This window comes from Balearica regulorum, chromosome 1, assembly GCF_011004875.1.
Source record: "Balearica regulorum gibbericeps isolate bBalReg1 chromosome 1, bBalReg1.pri, whole genome shotgun sequence".
In the NCBI taxonomy this organism is placed as follows: domain Eukaryota; kingdom Metazoa; phylum Chordata; class Aves; order Gruiformes; family Gruidae; genus Balearica; species Balearica regulorum.
Window position 1 is genome coordinate 71,644,159 of NC_046184.1, and position 20,802 is coordinate 71,664,960.

Consider the following 20,802-nt stretch of genomic DNA (forward strand, 5'->3'; position numbering starts at 1 on the left):
TGTAAAGTAGTTAGCAAGGAATTTTGCACTGAATATTTTGAAAAATGTTCATCAAAATCAAAGCTTTTCACAGAAACATTGAGCTTGGATGAAAACATTCAGATGGTATCTGAAGTGCCAGATGAAGTTGAAAAAAAGGTCTTAATACTTATGCTCGTCACTGGAGATGTGAAAGTAGATACTTGTGGCTGAGATAACCCAGTGAGTAGTGCCACACTGAGCTATTTTGAAGGATTTGTCTTCCCTCCCTCCCTCCTTCCCTGCACGCTGTTGGAAAGTACCCCATTCATTCTAAAACAAGTCATCAGCATTTTTTCAACTCAAATGAGAGGAGATGTAATGCACATTTTAAGATAATCCCTAATACAAAGGTTGTTGTATCAGGTACATGTCCATCTTGGAGTTCATCTGAATTGCTCAATCCTAAACCATTAACAGATTGTCTTACTTAGCTTGAAAACATAATTGTCTTTTAAACATAATGATTTATGAAATACCATTGATATCTTACTTGTGCTGTATGTCACCTGGGTGCTTTTCATTGATGGCCGTTACTTGATGGAAAACCCATTTGCTTATGTTAAAAAGAAAAAAAAAAGTATTATTAAGTAGAGGGTGGGTTTTAAGACAGAATAAATTGCTGGCAGCACATATACGGGAAACTGGTTGTAAACTTGATCAAAGCTTCAGTGCTGCAGTAGCTATTGCATTTCATTTGTTTTTCTTTCAAAGAGTTAATACGAATTACCTCCACTGAAAATTTTAAAAGGTGAATACGAATTTGTTTCTATTCCTATTTTGTTTCTACTCAGTTTAGGATTTTACTAGACAGAAGCAAAATAAAATGCAGGGTGTTGGTCTCATCAGAAAAAAAATTAGAAGGCCGATTTTCCAAGGTGTGGTTGAGCCATGCAAGCAGAGCACAACGGAGCATTTGCAGGTTCTGTTGTGAGGATAAGCAGACATGGAAGTAACATCAAACCCTTTTGTTACTATAATTAACATTATTAATGATGAGAAGAACTGCAGAGGTGATCAATTTTAAGATGTTTTAGGAGATGGCTTTTAGAGATTGCCTGGCCTGAACTATGAAAAGGATTTCTCTACTGCTGACTGTTCTTGCTGCCCTTATAGGGATCTAGATAAACTGTAGTGAACAAGCAAGTAAATTAACCATCTTGTTAGTAAAACTAAGAATAGTAAAATCCTCCTCATTAAAAGGAGAGAGAGCGCTGAAATAGGTATTATAATAATATAACATGGGAACAAAAATTTAATGGTCACTTGAATAAAGAAGTAATGGAACATATACAAGTGGATGATCTTTTTGAGTCAGCACCATCCCTCTCTTGCATACTGAGATTTCCTTTCTCATCTCATCTAGTAAATGGCTTGGAGAGTTCAAATCCTTAGACATAAAAGGTGACTCTAAGTATTTCAGTGTAAACAACAAAGCAGCCTTCAACATCTCTCTCAATGAAATCCTGTTTTATGCTTCTTACTCTTCATTTTTCTAGCTTGTGTAGCAGGGCTTATATCCAAGTAGATTTAAAAAAAAAAAAAAAAATCTTTTTTCCCTTACATAAGTGCTCAGTTTTCATGTTCAGCTTCCTCCAGCAATTGTTCACAGTCTGTCATCCATTGAAATTAAAATAACTGTTCCCCCGAGGCCTCCTCACGATGTATTCCCAGCCCAGAGCTTTCTCACATGTGTGCAGTGGTGTTCGTATATTTACAGATATACATACTGGTGCGCATGCTTTCCTGCGTGCAGTCTTATAATGTAATCTATGGGGTTTCATGTATGGAAACTGAAAGCTTTCTTCAAGATTGGCTTGGAAACAGGTAGAGGATGTAACGTGCAAGCATGCTGCTGGCAGTCGAAAGGGTTGAAACCAGGAATTCCCTCTGCCCGGCTGTGCAAACATTTCTGTCTCTGCTGCTTCCAGATCCCAGTTCTTCTCCCAGAATCAGAAGTCTGAGCAGTCTTCACTGGTTTGAGAAAGGGGGGAATTGCCACAATAGTTCCAGTGTCTGCACAGAAGTGTGGGACTATGTTTGAAGTGATGCAAAAGAGGCTTTCAGCAGGCTAAGAGATAAAGAGCAGTCGCTGGTAGTCATTGAGGGAACTGAGAAGGATAGCAAAGCAAAATATCTTTATAGGAGGAAGGCTGCAGAAAAGCAAGAGGAGAGCAGAGATAAGCAGTACAGTAAGTAATATAGTTCTGCTATAGTTCTCTAAGAAGTAAGAGAGTTACTTTTTCCCAGCTGTGACATTTAGATTCAGGTGAAGACCTCCTGAGAGATCTAGAACCGCTTCCACAAAAAAGCATTATTCCCGAGTAATACTTGTGCTGTTACTTTCCCCTCTCTATATAGTGTAATTTTGATTTGATTGCCTATATTGCTACATGTTCCTCTGGAGACCCATGTGCCTAGACATGTAACCACTCTGTGCTTCTATCTCCATCTAAGTTATTGATTCTCGAAAACAAACAGCCATCAACTTCCCTTTCAGAGGAGCCACTGGAGACTCGTACTTGATCATTTCATGCAAATCCTGACTCTGACTGTTCTCCTTTGCCTGACCTAGCTTTTCTAAGAACCTGGAAGACTGTAGGCCAAATAGTGGTAACTAAATAACTAAAGTGGTTCATTCAGAGAAAGAAGCTTTTACATTTTTTGCATTGCAAACACACAAGAGAATGTTGTCCAGGCAGTGGCATAGGCAAAACCCCAATCTCTGCTGTTCTGTACCCAAGGGTAGTTCTGGCTGATGTGGTTTAGACAGCGTAAAGAATAGCATGGAGTCTTTGTTCATACCCTAAAATTAACCTATATCACAGAAATTTTGAAGTTTTTTCTGTTCCTGTGACAGTTGGATCCAAGCTAGAATTACTTGCCAGAAATTGTGTTTCAGTTGGAGTGCAGTTGATGGGACTGAAGGCAGACCAGAGTGACATTCACAACTTAGAAATGCAGTTCTTTGGCCTCTTATTCAAGTTACTATTTCCAAAAAGTTAGGATGGTCAACAGAATTTTAAGTCTTCCTAAGGTGAACCGCTGTATCCTTGAAGGTCTACTTGTCATTAGGTCATGTCTTTTGAAACCACCTCGTGTTCTGGGGCTTCATCATCGTATGGTCAAATTGCATCTCTGTTTTTTCCCCTGTCTCAGGAACTCTCCCAACCTGCTGCTGAGGCCAGCCCTCTGAACAACCTGATCTAATATCAGAGCTAGCTCTGCTTTGAGCGGGGAACAGACCAGAGGGCCTCCTGAGGTCCCTTCTGATCTCAGCTGTTTTGTGTTTCTGTAAGTTACAAATTAATTCTCTCTCTTGGCTTGTTTACAGATTCAGTTTCCACAGTCCTTCAATTCTTGAGCCGTCAGAGTGGTCCTTAGATAATGTATTGCAGAAAGGGTGCTCTCATCTTAGGAAGGATTGAGAATGATACGAGTATTTCCCAAATAAGCAACTTGGTAATAGGTATCATCTGTTGGATGGAGACTCTCATCAGTAACTTTCTGTAGTGTTCCAGACAGGTCAAGTTACAGCTGAAAGATAGTATCATTGTGAAAACTACAGGATAGGATCCCAGACAGACAAGAATGGTCAAATGATGTGTTCAGCCCCAAGGAGTTCCACTTGCCATCAGGGATGACAGTGTTGGGCCACTGCTAACACTCCATCGCACAAATGTTAATGCTATTTTTCACCCAGAAGTGTAATGAAGTATGCTTCCTCCTTCCTCTTGTCAGTTACTTGAAATATAAATACTGACATTCTATTGTAGCCGATGAGGGATTTTATCTTTTATGTTAGAATAAGAACAAGTGGTATAGCACTAGGGATGTGCACTTTCTTCTGTACCATCTGAAGAAAGCAAGCCTGAAGGCAAGCTGAATAAACCCAAATTTATTTAGTTAAAAACAAAACAAAACAAACCTCCAACAACAAACAAAAAACCCCTCATCCACCAAAAAAACTAGAGGGGCTGAATTCAACAGTGCTTAAATGAAGAGTTGTTTCTTATACTTTTATTCATTTGTTTCAATCAATCAGAAATGTTACACATATATAATGGAACATATGGTAAAATTAAAACATTTAGAGAAATTACCTGATTGTTCCATTCTGCCCACATCACCAGTCATATGCTTGGGTATTAAAGTTCTGTAGCTAGGCAGAAAACATAAAATTTGATGATGATATTATTTGAAAAATAGCTGTATAAAAAGCCGTAAGTTATAAGTGACAGCAAATGCTCTTTGGAATAAGAAACCAGTATTTTTCAATTAGTGTTAAATGAGAAATTATGTTATGTCAGCTGATATTAAATGGGTATAAATGTCTGGATTAGTACAAAATTATCTGATGTCTGGGAAAAAAAATATAATTTACTGAATTGATATTAATCAAGCTTATTAGCTTTAGTGTGGCAGCTGCCATCTTGTCTAATGCAGAAGGGATTGAACTGGGATTTCCAGAGCCAAATCCGTGGGTGTGGATTAACTGAAAGAACAGTCCCTCATCATGAGCACTGTAACACATGATACATTTTTAGCTGAGGGAAGACCTTGTTTGTACATCAGCAAGGGAAGTGGGGTTCTGTCTGGGAAATAGATCATTGCCATCTGCAATAATTGTCCTGTGAGCCCTGGGCACAGAGGAGGTCAGGCAGTAAACAAGATTTCCACTCTTAGGGCTTGGCAAAATGACGGCTGATAAAATTCTGCTTACCTAGCTCAGCTAATTTCTACTTTGACCTGTAGCATTTCCTTTGTTGAGCCTGATATTAGAAGTCAGTATTTATTCTTCTGCTTAACCTTCTCCACAATGTCATTCCATTGTGTGTGATGATTTCCATCAGGAGAAGCATTTTTATTAATTAATATTTTCTAGTAGGCACTGCTTAGCCAGCTTCTGAGTGACTTGCATAACCCATAGATCTCATGTGTGTGTTTTTGTTGATAGGGCAGTTTGCTGAATGAGTTTAAGCAGCCGTTGTGGTGAATATTCTTGCAATTGTCAATGCTTTGTGCTGTGTGTCGCTCAGAAGTACATTGCTTGGTCATGGTATGAAAATGGAAAGTCACTTAAATAACGGCCCATTTTAATATAATTTTTTGCATCAGTTTAAAGCTGACACATGCGGTCTTCAGCTGTTGCCCTCATTTATCATCAGGAGTTTTTCAAACAGCAATTTGAAGGAGGTTTTAAACAGTAATTTGCCTGGCTCTGCAAGGCTCGCCCATGGCTGCCACCCCATGAGTCCTGCCGCTGCTTTGCTGGTAGAAATAATATGGCACTTATCCATATTATTTTTTGGCGCACAAAAATTTTTTTTTGCTGCTTCAGCAGAGTACACATCCAAGGAGAAATGTAGTTGATTCAGAGGCATTCACCCAATAAAAAGTGAGTATGTGTATGGTGGGAGAGGGGAGGAAAGTGATGATTACTGCCTCTCAGTCTGCTATCCAGCTGCACCCTCACATGCACTGAGCGTTAGGACAGCTCTCCGAGTGCAAGGAAGATACCTATAGCAGAGCCAGTGAGTTTCAAAGTCCCAGCAGAATTATGTGTCAGATGGCTGATCTATATTTATTCTGCCAGTGCAGTAACTGCCCCTGGAGAGCATGCTCCACTCTTTACCTGACTCAGTACATATGGAAATATGACATCTGCTTGCTGCAATAATACTTCCACAAATGTGATTGTGAATCTTGGAACTAGAGCTGAACTTTTCATCATAACAACTAAATCTGAATTCTGCTTTTCGCATGAGGAAAAAAATGCCTGGGGCTGCTATTTTCTCCCATACGAAAAATGCTGGCTATACGAGTACCACATAGGAAGGTGGCGGCAATGTTATTAAACACACCTATTTGCCATGGCATTTACCTCTAGCATAAGAGCAGCTTACAAACACAGCATCCTATGAGAAGGTAAATAATCCTTTCCTCTTTTGAAAAGGAAAACAAAATCATAGAAAACTTAAAGAATTTTGCCAAGGTCATCCAGCAAGTAAAATTGGGAATTCAAGATGGATTTTCATTCTTATATCTGCCTTAAATTCTTCTGACATTAAAATCTATAAATTTTAACCCCAAGACTATATGGTTCAATCTGAAAAGTCATGTAAGGTTTCCTTGATAAAAGCTTAAGAAGTAATGCCTTCTTGGTTAGGGGTCCATTAAAAGGGAATTTAGCTTATTCAAAAGTTTATTCAGATCTGGTCCCACAGTTAAACATGTCTCAGCAGAGCAAAGATGGACTTGTAAACCTAGATGAAACTTAATGTCTACTACCCAGCAATGAAAGAGCAACAAACTGTCTGAAATGAGAGATTAATTTCAGCAAGCCTCTGTAAACTAAGCCAACCTAATTTCACATAGGTCTATGTCTCACTTTCCTGCTGTGCCTGCCCTCCAGCTCTTCTGTTTTCCATGGTAACTAGGCCAGCTGTCGACTAGGAAAATACCCTTGGGCTAACTAAAAAAAGAAAAGTTTTCTCTTACTAATATCTTGCAGCAAGCTTTCCCTGGTACATGAACTTAACTTCAAATTCCCACTTCTCTTTCTACAAAACCAATATTTGGTGGCAATAAAGCAGTGAAACAGAAGCAAGATCAGAACCAGACCAGTATTTAAAAAAGAGAAATCTAAAGATATTTCCTTTTCTGCTCTCCTCTCCTACCCTTGCAAAAGATGCTCTTGTAAAATATAAGGGCAGCGAAAAATGAACAGAGACCAAGAAAAGAGGAAGAAAGAAAACTGGCCTAGAAGGAAGGAGTATGAAGATAACAGAAACACTCTACAATGTAAATGCTTGTTCTTCTGTCCTACCACTGACAGGAGTGAGCTGACAAGAGCCATCCCTCACAGTCTCATCTGCTTTAATTAAATGAAAACATGGTAGGTATCATCTGGTTTGAGAACGACTGCAGAGCAGCCTTATGCATAAGGAGAGCTACAGTCTGAAGAGATTTCTCCCTTAGAAGAGTCAGAATCATGAAAGGATGAAAAAGCATTATTGGGAGTCTGGAGACTCCACTATTGAAAAGTCTGATTCTCTGTCTTCTGTTGTTCCGTGAAAACAAATGAGTTTTGCTAGTTATTTTTGAAGCGTAAAGGACCATATGTCTTCATGATGCCACTTTATTTGAGTTATGGAGGTTCTCGTAAAATTATTCTTTTCACAAAGTCACACACACGTATGCACAGAGGTAAGAGGTTGCTGTGATCTGACGATCTGATCCATGCTTCCTTTGTTGTTGTGCAGTATTGGTCCCACTACTGAAGCTGTACCCTTCAGTAGGCTTCTCTAATGAGATGCCACATGGCAAATTGCTAGAAAAAGAAGACTCAACATCTGACAGAAAGCATGCTACATCAAATATGAGAGGAATACTTAAAACAAAGTTTTGCAATCTTGTAATTATACTGAGGTACTATCATTGCTGAAACACCTAAAGCAATACCTGCTGAAGGCTCATTATATCTCCTTATTCCTGTACAGGCAGTGATCTGAAAAAAGTTTCCTTTGTTAGATGTTGGGAAAAGAAGATAAGCAGGGCCACTACCTAAAGCAGAGATGTCCAGATGAAACTAAAGATCCAGAAGAGACAGACATGTCAGGAAGTGATGTGGGATCAGGATCCTAGTTGTTCTTGCACCTGTATTACCTGTGCTTAAAACACAATGGATCTACAGTCAGTTTCTTCCAGGGAGATAGGAACCTTAAAAGAAACATTAACTCCGCATCTATTTGGAATGTATCAGACCTCATCCATCCTTCCTCTGCTGTTGCCATCTCAGCACGTTGTCAGTAAAAGTCTGAAACTCTACTTGAAAGATAACAGCTTTGATTGTAGACGTTTTTAAATAAAGCAAATTCTTGTAACTGAGTACAGAGCAAATAGGAAAATTAACAGCCCATCTCAAGATCCACTGCTCTGCAGAGTAAATTATTTTGAATGACATAATATTTGCAAAACAATGTCACTCTCTCTTCTTATTCCCCCTACCCCAAAAACCAAACCCCTCCCTCCCTATGCCCAGGGTAAGTCGTAAGAATGGTAATCTGAAAACTCTAGGATGATAAAGTGCAGATCTGGGTCAGAATGTAGGAATAAAATCTGGAACTGTTCCTAATATGAGCAGCCAAAGGCCATAATGACCTTGTAGAAAGACAATTTCAGTTTCCTCCCTGAAGCTACTTCTGTATTAGTATGTAAAAAAAAAAGGGGGGGGGGGGCGTGAAGGCAGCAAAGAAGTGCATACAGCATTTTTAGTGAAGTTAACCGAAGTCTTGCAGTGCAACTCAGGTTTAATTCTGCAGTTTCGTGTAAATCTGGATTGCCCAGTGCATGCAGAACAATACAGAATTAGTTTTGTGTCATACATTTTTGTTTTATAGTGTCATAAGGGATTTTTGTTCCAGCCGTGAAGCTAATGGGAAGGTACAGAAGCTATCCAAAGCCATTTTGAACTACCCAAACAATAGGCAGATGAAGAAAACCATTTTCAGATTCTCCTCAGTGTATTGCTGTGATAACTGTGACCTAAATTCAGATACAGTGCAAAGCTTACCAACTCCATTGGCTCTTGTGGACTACTTGAACCTGGATTAATTTTGCATTTCATTTTTATGGTTTGAATGTAGAGTGGCTTAGTCACCTCCTGTATCCAATTAATTGCTGGCATATTTGGACATCATCCCATTAAAGCTACTGGGTCTGATTATTTTAGTGGTGATTATCCCATCTAATCCCATTCCAATGCTGTCACCTACTGAGAAGAATACTACAATTTCTGTTATGCCTAGAATGAATGGCCATTTCAGATCCTGTGCCACAAATTTACTCTAAGCTATTACAAAGTTAGATGGTTTGTAACTTTCAGGCTTACTGATTCTGGTGTAACATGCTGCATAAAATTCTGGCAACAATGTTGTACTTGTTCTGAGGAGAAAATCCCCAATTTTGAACCAACCGCAGACAGGGACGTACCTAGTCACATGAAGAAAGCACTGGCAAAAATGGAACCAGACTTTTCAAAATTAACGCCAGACTTGAATGCTGTGTTTCTCATTGAATGCAAAATAATACTGCCCTATTGATAATCTTCATGTAGGTATTAAATGCAATATATGTGTTAAGCAGGGTTTTTTATTTATTTGGAATACAGTTTTTGGAGGGCAAAGTTAATAATTCTCATTGAGTCTCTCTACTGATACAGTGGTACTTTTGCTATTAGTAGTTGAGAGCAGTTAGACCTGTAGTTGCAAGACTGAGCTAGAGTTAAGTCACTGTCAGCCTTGTCATTTCATTTCTGTAGCTCTGGATTGATGCTTTATTAGGGTGGGATCTTTGGCTGACTGTGAACCCTCACTCCCAGATTTCTGAAGTCATCCAAGATCAGCTCTGTTGTATACAGATGTTGTTGGAAACAACCACTAATTCTGTTATGCCAATGTTCTGCTGCAGGTATTTTTTGTGTTCGTGATAGTGTCTCAATAAATTTGGTCCTCTGCTGCTTGCAGACCCCACCCAATTAAGAAAAGTAGACTAGAAAGAGAGAAAATTGCTAACAATTCTTCTTATTTTTTCTTTTTTTTTTTTTTTTTAAAGAACTGGAGCAGCAAGAGACAGCCACTGTTTGCACTTCTTTTTACTAGACAATTCTTGTGGTGCTTCTATTGACATTAACACATTCATTCAGAAATTGGAGATTATGTGTTCTGAGGGTGATCATTTCTTGCTTAGACCAGGTAGCATCTGCTAGCTGGTAGTGGTGGTGGTACCTGTGCACCATTATACTCTCCTATTATTTCTTGATACAGTTCATTTTCAGGGTAAATGCTCTTTCTTCTCCAAAACCAGTTTTATCTGGGTTTCATTTTCTTAATGCAGAACTGTGTGCAGCTATGTTATGTATCAAATAAAACATTGTTCTGCTAGACAACTTTAGCAGGGTTTGGCAACATACTTGCACGGCGTTGCATAGCCTTTGTTTTCACTGATCTGCTAATTTTTCTGAGTTAGCGGGACATGCGTTCCACAGTTAAGGCGTTCAGTGGGAGTGGGGGTCTGTTGGTTTTGCGTGGCAAGGTTTTGGTAGTGGGGGGCTACAGAGGTGGCTTCTGTGAGAAGCTGCTAGAAGCTTCCCCTGTTTCCGATAGAGCCAATGCCAGCCGGCTCCAAGACGGACCCGCCACTGGCCAAGGCCAAGCCAATCAGCGCCTCTGTGATAACATATTTAAGAAAGAGAAAAAACAGTTAGAGAGCGCTTTTGCAGCCAGAGAGAGGAGTGAGGTGTAAGAACATCTGCAGACACCCAGGTCAGTGCAGAAGGAGGGGGAGGAGGTGCTCCAGGCGCCAGAGCAGAGATCCCCCTGCAGCCCGTGGTGAAGATCATGGTGAAGCAGGCTGTCCCCCTGCAGCCCATGGAGGGAGGATGAGGGGGTGTAGCGATTCCACCTGCAGCCTGTGGGGGATCCCACGCCGGAGCAGGTGGAGACACCTGAAGGAGGCTATGACCCCGTGGGAAGCCCGCACTGGAGCAAGCTCCTGGCAGGGCCTGTGGATCTGTGGAGAGAGGAGCTCACGCCAGAGCAGGTTTGCTGGCAGGACTTGTGACCCCGTGGGGGACCCATGCTGGAGCAGTTTGCTCCTGAAGGTGTGCACCCCATGGAGGAGACTCACGTTGGAGAAGGTCGTGAAGGACTGTCTCCCGTGAGAGGGACCCCACGCTGGAGCAGGGGAACGATGAGAGGAGTCCTCCCCCTGAGGATGAAGAAGCGGCAGAAACACCGCGTGATGAACTGACTGTAACCCCCACTCCCCGTCCCCCTGCGCCGCTGGGGGGGGCAGAGGTTTGAAGCCAGGAGTGAAGTTGAGGCCAGGAAGATGGGAGGGGTGGGGGGAGGTGTTTTAAGAGTTGATTTTATCTCTCATTCCTCTACTCTGTTTTGCTTAGTAATAAATAAGATGAATTCCCTCTCTAAGTTCAGTCTGTTTTGCTCGTGATGATAATTAGAGAATGATCTCTCCCTGTCCTTATCTCAACCCGTAAGTTGTTTTTTTTTTCCTTGTACTTTTCTCCCCTGTCTAATGAAAAAGGGGAGTGATAGAGTGGCTCTGGTGGGCACCTGGTCCTCAGTCAGGGTCCACCCACCACAGGGGGGAACTGGGTTGATTGAATCTACTGGATCAAGTGATCTGTCTGGATGTGAATTGTGTTGCCTTGTTCATAAAGATCTTTGAGAGAAGATTAGCAAATAATGGCAACTAATCCCTTGGCTCCCAGAACAACGTTACGTTTCTCAAGCCTGACTTTATAATAAGTCTGCAACAATTTTTTGTTGTCTAACTAATGTGTTAGACATCTGATCTAAGTTATGTTATTAAAAAAGAATCAGAAAAAAGCAAATGTATGGCATAGCATTTTAAAACAAAATTTCACTTTGAGCTGAGGTATTTTCCGTTCAAGGGTAATGCTTTGAAAAATGAGTCTATAAAAGCAGCTCTGTTACATGAGAAGCAGCAGGTGAAACTGACTGCAGGTGAGACGTGTGAAGAGCCAAAAGTGGACAGGTGCTGCAAGCAACTGAACAGCTGCTGCTCTTCCATCCCTAACCACTTTCCTTGGTTAGAAAGATTCAGAGAAAATATTGTACCACGCCTCACTCAGTCTACTCAGGAAATATAAACTTCCATTCTCATCTTGTTCTAGAGTAGAAGAGAAGAAAGATCAGCAGATGAGGGAGAGTTCTGCCAGCCCTGTGTGCCTCTCCCTTTCTGCTGGCTTTGTACTTGGTGAAAGGAAGGGAGAGTGAAAGGGAGTTCAGTCTTGGTCCTTCCAGTCAAGTGGATGACCTCGCGCTGTGTTTCTGTAAAGCTATGGAAAATGCCCAGTACTGCAGTCGCTTGGGAGAACTGCTTTGTTGCTTCCATCTTTGTTGTACATTAACCCTTCTACCTAATTGGCTTTCCTCCCCATTCTTCCCTGCAGAAATTGTGGTGTTCTCAACATGTTAGGCAATTTGTGCTTCTCACTTGTTCATTTTTTTTTTCTTTTTACATCTGTTACTTTGTTGATTGCCATGCCCCAATAGGTCTACACAGAACCATGCTGCTGTTTTCTGTGTTTTCTTTTCTGACTTGTAGTACGTAAAAACCACCTTCTTAGAATTTGGGGTTAGATTAAAAAGGAAGGTATTATCTTGTATCTATTTTTTAAAGGAAGTTGACAGAGATAGCTTGTGTGGTTCTCTTGAATACAAAAGGACCATGAGAACAGAGAAGAGAGCCACCTTAAGGCTTTCCAGTAAGGTAAAAGAAATTACATTTTGCTGTCCAGTAAAGGAGGCTGGGAACAGAGATTACATTGCAACAAGTGCAAATGTTCCTTTCTGTTCTCTGAAGCAATAGCTGCCATCCCACAGACATGTTCCTGGGAGATTCAGCAAGTTCAGTCATCCATCCTGGGCACTGGCAAAGTGATCAGAAAAGCCGCAGTCATATTTGCCAGCTTGGCCTCTGCTGTCTTAGAGTTTGGCTGTGTCTAAAGAGCGGAGCAGCTAGCAAGTGAAAAAGATGAGTTCTGCAGACTTGGCTGTACTCCGCAGAGGAGTAAGGGGCGTTGCAGGCGTAGGAGATGGAGGATGACAGGTACTTGTTAGAATCTGGAATTTGTTGGAGTTTACAGTGTTTGTGCAATACCTGCTATGTTGATATTTCTATCAAAGGGATTTTTCCCCGTTATCACTGGCAAAGAAGTAAAACCCTTGTCCAATATAACCTTGGGGAGATAAAAGAGAAAACTAAGAAAGATTTTACTTGAAAGTGAGTAATTAATAGCAGCAGTTGCCCACTCATCCTCATGCCCCATCGCAGGCTAGACGGACGTACTAACCTTCAGCTGCATATTTTTTTCATCTCTCTCATCCTTATGTCTGCAAGTAACTTGCAGTGGGATTTAAGAATCTGCAGACCCCAAACACAACCCCACTGGCAAACCACCTTTTACTTTCTCTCCTGTTTAAGAACACAAACAATAAAATGTTTTCTTCAAGGAGTCAAAAATTAAATCCGTCGTATGCTCCAGGTGTGTGCTATAGCTCCATGGCACAAAAAACCCACAAAGGACAGGTTAGGACTGTTACAAGATGTCTAGTGAATATCAAGATGGATGGCAACCTTAGACATGGAAGCTGTGCAGTGGTAGAGAAGTCTGTTCGTGTGCTAATCTTTGATATGAAGGACTGGAGAATCATTTTAAAACAATTACTGCTATAATGAGCAACAGTCTTGTACTAATGTTCTCTTCTGTGACTTGTCCCGCCTTCAGCTTAGTGAAACAGAAAATAAGCATAAAATATACCTTCAGAACAAAGCATATTGACTTCCTTGGTCAAGTTTACCAATGATTGACCAACAACCGTAAGGGCCTCAGCATTCACCTTAAAACCCTGAGGCACCTCATTTTCGTGGTGAATTCTCTGAATTCAAAACACCTTAAGCAGAGTACGCAGTCTGTGTGCTGGTAGGCACAGCTTTTGCGTAATAAATACCAGACATCCCTTGGAAACATATTAGCCAGGATCACTGCTCTGACTTTGACACCACATGTAAATAACCCAGTCAAACTGTACCTCTCTCCTTCATAGCACGTAGGGGCTAAAACCTGCAATAAGATACTAGAGATCCTGGCTTTTTCTTGGGTTTCTTTTGCTGCAGTGTGGTTTAACAGGCTACCTGCAAGCTAATCTGTCCTGTCAAGCATTACTCTCTGGTTCACCCTGCTTCCTTTTCTGAAGGAGACAAGGAACAGATGTTCAAGCAGCAGAGTTGTCTGAGCAGCATCACTCTTTCACTTGTCTGCCAAATCCAACTCAGAGAGCAGACTCTGCTCTGCTGCAAGATCTTTAGAGCACCAGCTTCCCTCTCTCCCCACACCGCAGAAGGAGAGAATGAGGCCAGCTCACTTGTTTTGGTACCAAGATCCATCCAATCTCATTCCTTCCTTTTTTTCCCCTTCATCTTTTTTTTTTTTTTTTTTTTTTTTTAATTTCCCTTTTCTCCATAGCTGCTGGTTTTAGGTCTGTTTCTCCTTCTCTGACGCAGCAGCCAACTCATCCTGATTCAACCCCACCTTCCCTTCTGCCTTGTGGCAAAAATCTCTCCTGCACACTTGTGTTTCTGTACCTGGAAAAAACATACACAGGCTTCTGCAGCTGCGAGTGCCAGAAAATGGGGTTGGAGTCACCTTGCAGGCATGGAGCAGGTGCATGCAGAAAGAGAGAGAAGCAGCTGCTTGCAGAAGGAAGTTGGGGGCTCTTTCAGGGCACCCCGGGACCTGACTTGGACCCTCTGACTGATGCTAAGCAGGAGCAGTCTGGTTTGCTGCTTTACTAAATTTCAGGTCAGCATCCTTCTGTTTCCAGCCCCATTGTGCTATTTCCCAGAAAGTGACCTTGGGACAGTGTATCTGAATGACCCTGGCCTTGCTGCGAATGAAGGTGTTTGTCCCAAATCGGAGAACCCTGAAGAGCAAGGAAGTCTCCCTGTTGTTAGGAGCCAGATCCTCTGTATAGGCCTGGCATAAAGCCAGGCTTTTATATTGAGTTCTGTCTTGCAGAACCCTGTGAAAATTGTCAGAGAAAAAAAAAGTCACATATTTCCTTACTGGCAGCCTTGAGTTTTAAAGCATTCCAATTTTGTCTTCCTCTATCAGAGCTAGGCATCCTGTCCTAACATGAAAATTTCATTAGCGTCTTGAGCATTTCTCCATCCTGCAACCTCAGAAGTTGCAGACTTTCCTCTCTCTGCTGAGTTCTCACAACAGCAGAGCAAAGATGTGTGGGCCAGGAAACTGGGAAGACAGAATTACAACTGCATATTTGTTCAGTTGTTGAATAAACATTTCGGCAAAGCCTGCAATGAGTCATCACATTAGAAGCTGTCCTTTGTATCCTCTTTGGGACTGCTTTTATAAAATGAACATAAAAGTCAGACCCAGTTAATCCAAATCATTTTGCAAATTAAGGTCTTCAAGCTTTCAAAAGCCTGCCTACCCCCGTGGGTCAGCAGAAGGAAGTTGTGCTGCCTGTGCTGCGGTCACCAGACACATTTTGAGTGCAGAGCCCCTCACCCCTCACAGGGCTGCTGAGCGAGCACGCGCGCTGGCAAAAGCTGTCATGTGGGCTCAGACCGTGGAGCGTGTGCTGGGCTGCAGCTGGCGTGGAAATGGATTTCACCAGTGACATCATGATGACCGCCTCAACCTTCCCCACGGATGGGGCTCAAGAAGCACATGTGAGAGGATTCAGACTATCCATCCTCTGTCCCCATCTACGCCTTGTGCATAAGCTTTCTGAATCTGGCCTGTAATCCTTTCTTACGTCGCAAAGAAATCTTTGTATCATCTATGTATATAAGCTTATTTTCTGTGAATGCTCAACCATAAGAATAATCAAAAAATGGATCTTCAGAGTTGATCAGCCTTATGGAAGGAGTAGCTCTGTTTAAAATAGGAAAAGATTTTGCTTTTGCTAATTTGTTTCCTGAATGTGAAATCCTAAGCCTTTCATTTTAGGGAAATAAAAGTTGTTTTAATGTTCTGTATATCTGAGAGGATTAAAGGGACATTTCAAACATGAGAGGGGAGCCTTTCTGAATTTCCTAAATATGTACTGTTAACAATGGAGTAGGTGAATTAATGTAATTTAGATGCTCAGGAGCTGATTTCAATGCAAGCCTAAGGGCAGACAGAAGATTCTGCACCAACATAACCTGGTCAGTTCAAAATAGATATCACAGTAATATCATCTTTTCTTAGGTGCGCTTGCACTTGTCTTTGCAGGGCAGAAGTGAACAAGTTCATTCCGCCTGTGCTCCAAGAGAAACGCAAGCTGTTTAGCTGGATGGAGACTGAGCTGTGCTCTGCTTCAGTAGACTAAAATTCCTGCCCGTGTGACAGTTTGGACTGTGCCAGTAATGCTTTTGTTTAAAAAATAATCACCAAGCCTGTTCCTGACTTGCTGTTGAAGTGCACAATGTTTTTGATTTAAATCACTTTGTTTGTGTATAACTGAGGTAAAAGGGCACTGCAGAGTGTGATTCAGTACCCTAAACATTAGCTGTTTTACACAGCAAAGGGCATCTGAGGTATCTGCGTGGGAGTGACACGTGCCCTTCCAAGGCATCAGCTGGACACCAAATAGGATTTCCTAGGGTAGCTAAAATGGCACGAGGTATCTACATTTAAGCAAATGAATCCCATCCTGTGGAATCTTGGACTTACTCTGCTTGAAATCTGGAAGAATTAGTTTCTCCAACGCCATATATGCATGTGGTCTCAGCCTTCTTCAGTTTGTGGAGGGTTCAGGATAAGAATACAGCTGCCTCTATGTGCTGGGGTTTGCCTTCCACCAGGCACTGCAATGACAATTTGTATTTCTTTCCGATCCAAAAAGTAATTATTTGTTTTTACTAGACTAGAGAAAGAAATGTCATTTCAATCTCCTCCAGAGAGTACTGATGATAAACTTCTCACATCTCTTCCTTTTCATGTCTAGGCATTTCTGGTAGAAACACCACACATTATTTTAAGATTTTTCAATACTTAAAACCCCTTAGATGTTCAGAGGTTTTGTGTAATTGGAAAGACTTTTCAGAAACCAGTAGATGATATTATTCTGCATTGAACTATGTAGGAAAAGACGACCTAGAAGGATCACTGCCTTATAAAAGGTGACAAGAATCCCTCATCACCAAAAGAGGCATGGACTGCAGTTGCAATATTGTAATGCCTTATATATGATTTGAGGGAGTTGAAGTGTCTATAGGAAATATGATTTTTTTACCCTTAAATATCAGTGCTTGATACCTCGTTATGGCTTTTTGTTATGTGAGATATTGATATGTGATGTGCCTTAAAAGTCAACAGTTTCACTGACTTTTGTCCTCTGAAAACTACCATTATTTATTAGGTTTGAGGAACCTCATCAGGTAAGGCAAACTGCATTAAGATTCAGACATTTATAAGGAATTAAAGGTTTGAGATGTTCTTAAGGATGAAGTTGTGGGGAGGAAAGTTTGGACAAAATCAAAGAGCAGTTCATCAGTCCTATAGGCAAAGGGAAGTCGCAGGTGATGGGCAGGATGTTAGTAGCAATATAAAGCTGGTGATTCCATCTACATTTATAAAAATAAATCAACTGTGTACAAAACCTCTGACCCACATAGGGAGAAAAATTCCCAGTAATCAATTCAATTAACTAAACAGACCTCTAAACTCCACAGCTTTCTTGGCCCAACTGAATGTGTGATTAGAGAAGACTGCATGGTGAACACGGGGGAAGTATGTTTTTGGTTTTATTTCTGACTCTTGTGTCGGTAATAACTCCAGTTCCAAAGCTTTTACAAACTTTAGTAGAACTAAGAGCCGAGTGTGTGCTCTAGTCCAACGCTTACTGGTAAAGAATGGAATAAAGTGGGCTCATTTCACTCTTTTTAGCAGTATAGCCAATTTCAGAAATGTCTCCTCAACTTAAAACAGTGAACATTTCTGGAACTGTTGATACATCTGAGACTAAAATGGTCTTTAAATGCACCTTCTAGCTGAAAGATGTGGTTGATTGTAAGTGTATTGGCAGGAGAAAAAAAGAATAGGTTTAGGGATATATATTTAAGACTGGACTTCAAAAAAATACAACTTTCACTTTCTAAACTTTTCTAGCAGAAATAAGAAGCAATACAGGCACCACACTATGTATGACAATAAGAAATGGCAGGTTCTTATTGATTCAACACACTCAGAATCTCATTAGTTATCAAATGGGACTTGAGTACTGCCAACAAATAAACAGTATTTTTTTTTCATTCTCTGCTGCCCAAAGTCTGCAAATACAAATTAGTCTGGAGTGCATTTATTGTTCCTGCTAGAGGTGACATAAAATAAAAATCAGTTTTAGATACACAGATGTTTTTTTCCCCCTCCTTCCTCCAGGCTGTTGAAGAATGCACAGAATGAAGTTCATTTCAAAATCTGGTATCAGAAACTACTGGCTGCTCTCCAATTCTGTGCTGGAAAGACCCTGAACAATGAGCTTTCTAAGGAGGGGAAACTTATCAGAATTCTGGAAGACATTGCCAAAAAAGTGAAAGTTGCCAGTGACCCAAAAAGAAAGGTTTGTTAAAAAATACCTCCCCTTCCATCTAGGTTTCTTCAGGTAATTTTATTTTTTCTAAGATGACCCCTATTTCCTATAATGCCCTTTACATAAATAAACCCAAGATTTGACTAAAATTTGTAAAATTTTGTGCTGCTCTGAAAACAAGTAAAACATGTATATTTAACTCATATTACTATTACTCTCAAGATCAGATCTTTTAAGCCATTTAAATGCCCTCATCAATGGTTTCTCAGCCAGACTTGGCGGTGGTCAGTAACAATGGCAACAAAGCTGGTTAACATTTTACTGAAAGGACCGCTCACATTCAGCACCTTATCCCAATATATTTGACTGCTGTAGAACTGCATTGTTTCTTGAAAACTTTGCTAAGAGTTGTCCTTGACAGACTGAACACCCTCATTTCTTAGCAAAGCCAACCAGTGTGGACTGTACGTAATATCTCAAATACAGCATTTAGCAATTAATACTGTAGGCATATCTGCAGAGGTGCATTCCTGGCAGTGGAAGGCTTGCAGTCGTCTTCTCCAGCAGGTGCGGCTTTTCTGTTGCGTAGGTACATTTCCAGTTCAAAACTGTTAATTTTCCAAGACAGCTGTTGTTACTTACCTGATGTGTAAAACTGTTTCTTGCTGAGATCTCAGCAAGACAAACCAGAAAGCCAAATAAAAATATACCTGCCGCTGCTGGTTATCATGACAGTTATGCATTCTTTCTGCCTTGTTAAGGATTCAAAGATTTTCAAAGGATTTTGCAGAAAACTCTGTGTTGCTACAGAGAGCAGCAAAGCAAACATGGAAGCAAAAAGACCAAAATATTTGCAAAGAGAAAGATCCATGTAAAGAAAAAGAAATAGTAGTGATACATTATACATTACTGATGCATAATTCAGATTTTAGAGATTAACCTCAAGGCTGCAGTTACTGTGATACTGAGAAACTCCCAAACCTTGCAGTTAACATACCTACAGTTAGGTGAGGGAGATCACAGTGTTGAGGCAACAAGCAACAAATCGCGAAGTTGTCCAGCAAAGCGGAAAACACGTGAGATGCAGCAGAGCAGATGCAAGGCTAATCAGCCCCTAATGAAGGGTACTGAATCTGGACCTATGTGACAGTGTGAACTGGTAGTGCATCTAGGCAGTAAAAGTGTAAATGTGGAGTAAAATCACAGTTCTTATTTTTAATAACTGCACCTCAGTGTGACCTCATTAGCTGTTACAAGGTTACATAGATGCTACTATCTCCAGAAATTGTACTGCTTGTTTAAAGCATAGAAAGACAGTAAATGACTGAAAAGCTGCTGTTATGTTCTTTCATGTTACCATAATGATTCACATGTTGCAGGAGGTATTAAAGGTGGAACTCAACACACTTCAGCAGTTCTTCCAGGAGGTAAAGGTTTGTCGGCTTCCTCTGAATCCCGCACTTGTTGTCCAAGGCATAGAGGCAGACGTAAGTCCAGCTCGTGCAATGGATTACATTTGTAAATTTTTTTTTTTTTTTAATAAGAATAAAGGGGGAGAGTGAATGAATGGCAGCATTGATTGGCAAATAATCTTACTGGTATTAAGCTTGAGTCATCTGGTAAACTGACATTCAGCCTAATCCCCTTGAAACTGGGGGCCTTTGTTGGGGTTGAGGTGAAGGGGACTGGTGGGGTGGGCGTTGCACGCGGGTCTCACTTTGCGCAGCAGCAGAGGTTTCACGCTCTGAGCAGCCTGCTCCCCCCTCAGCTGCTCTGCTGCGGTGGTGGGATTGGCAAGGGCACCCGGCATCCCTGAAGCTGAGCTCTGGTTACCGTCCTGCACAGGTAGCTCTTGGTGGCAGGTTTTTTTGTCATCTAAGACTCCCCTGTCACAAATGGGAGCAGCTAAAGGTCTAGAGCTAGCTCTCTTTTTGCTAAGGTGAGATGAGGCACATGACTGAGAATTGCTAAAATATTAAATATTCACAGTAACTTACCCATGTTTGTGACCCCTATTGAAAATGACTGAGAAATAAAGGAAACAACAATGCTCTTTAGTGTTACTTGACTTTACTTTGACCACAGTACTAAGACTCAGTTATTCATTGTTTAGAAGTGTTTTCATAAAGAATATTATGCCAGGAATAAGCTGTTCCAGCTCTGAAGAAGGAAAAAGTATCCAGCAGCAAGAGAAAACAAACCTGAAGAGCCATATATATTACCAGTTATAGCTGTCTAATTACAGCAATTTGTGCTCTGTTTTTGTTCTCTGGCTCATTATCCACAGTGGACCTGATTCTAAGAGGTGCTGATCCCTTCAATTGCCTTTGACCTGTGATTCTCCAAGTAATTGCTATTCAGTCTTGATCTCGCTGAGAACAGAGGTCTTCCAGCACCCCGCAGGTTTGGGCCAATTGTGTATGATATAAGTCAGAAGAATTTGAAGCCTGCTGCTTCTCACTGCTTTCAGGCTTTCTGGAAATAATGACTAATGGGAACGTATCTCACCATACAGTCACACTATTTATACTGCACCAGCTTGGCTGGGCAGATATAAAGTGTTTAAATATAAGTATCTGAAGAGTTTTTTGTGTTGTTTCATTTTTCTTACATCATTATAGGCCATTATCTTGCT

The 20,802-nt window shown here is 41.0% G+C and overlaps 1 protein-coding gene across 1 annotated transcript in view; it reads left to right on the forward strand.

The window, feature by feature from the left end:
* The window catches only part of PIK3C2G (phosphatidylinositol-4-phosphate 3-kinase catalytic subunit type 2 gamma), a 209,635-nt gene that overhangs the window by 103,965 nt on the left and 84,868 nt on the right, over positions 1-20,802 (forward strand). The window contains exons 18-19 of the mRNA XM_075757739.1: positions 18,017-18,197; positions 19,547-19,654. Coding sequence (XP_075613854.1) covers positions 18,017-18,197; positions 19,547-19,654 — 289 coding nt within the window. The remainder of the gene's footprint in view (positions 1-18,016; positions 18,198-19,546; positions 19,655-20,802) is intronic.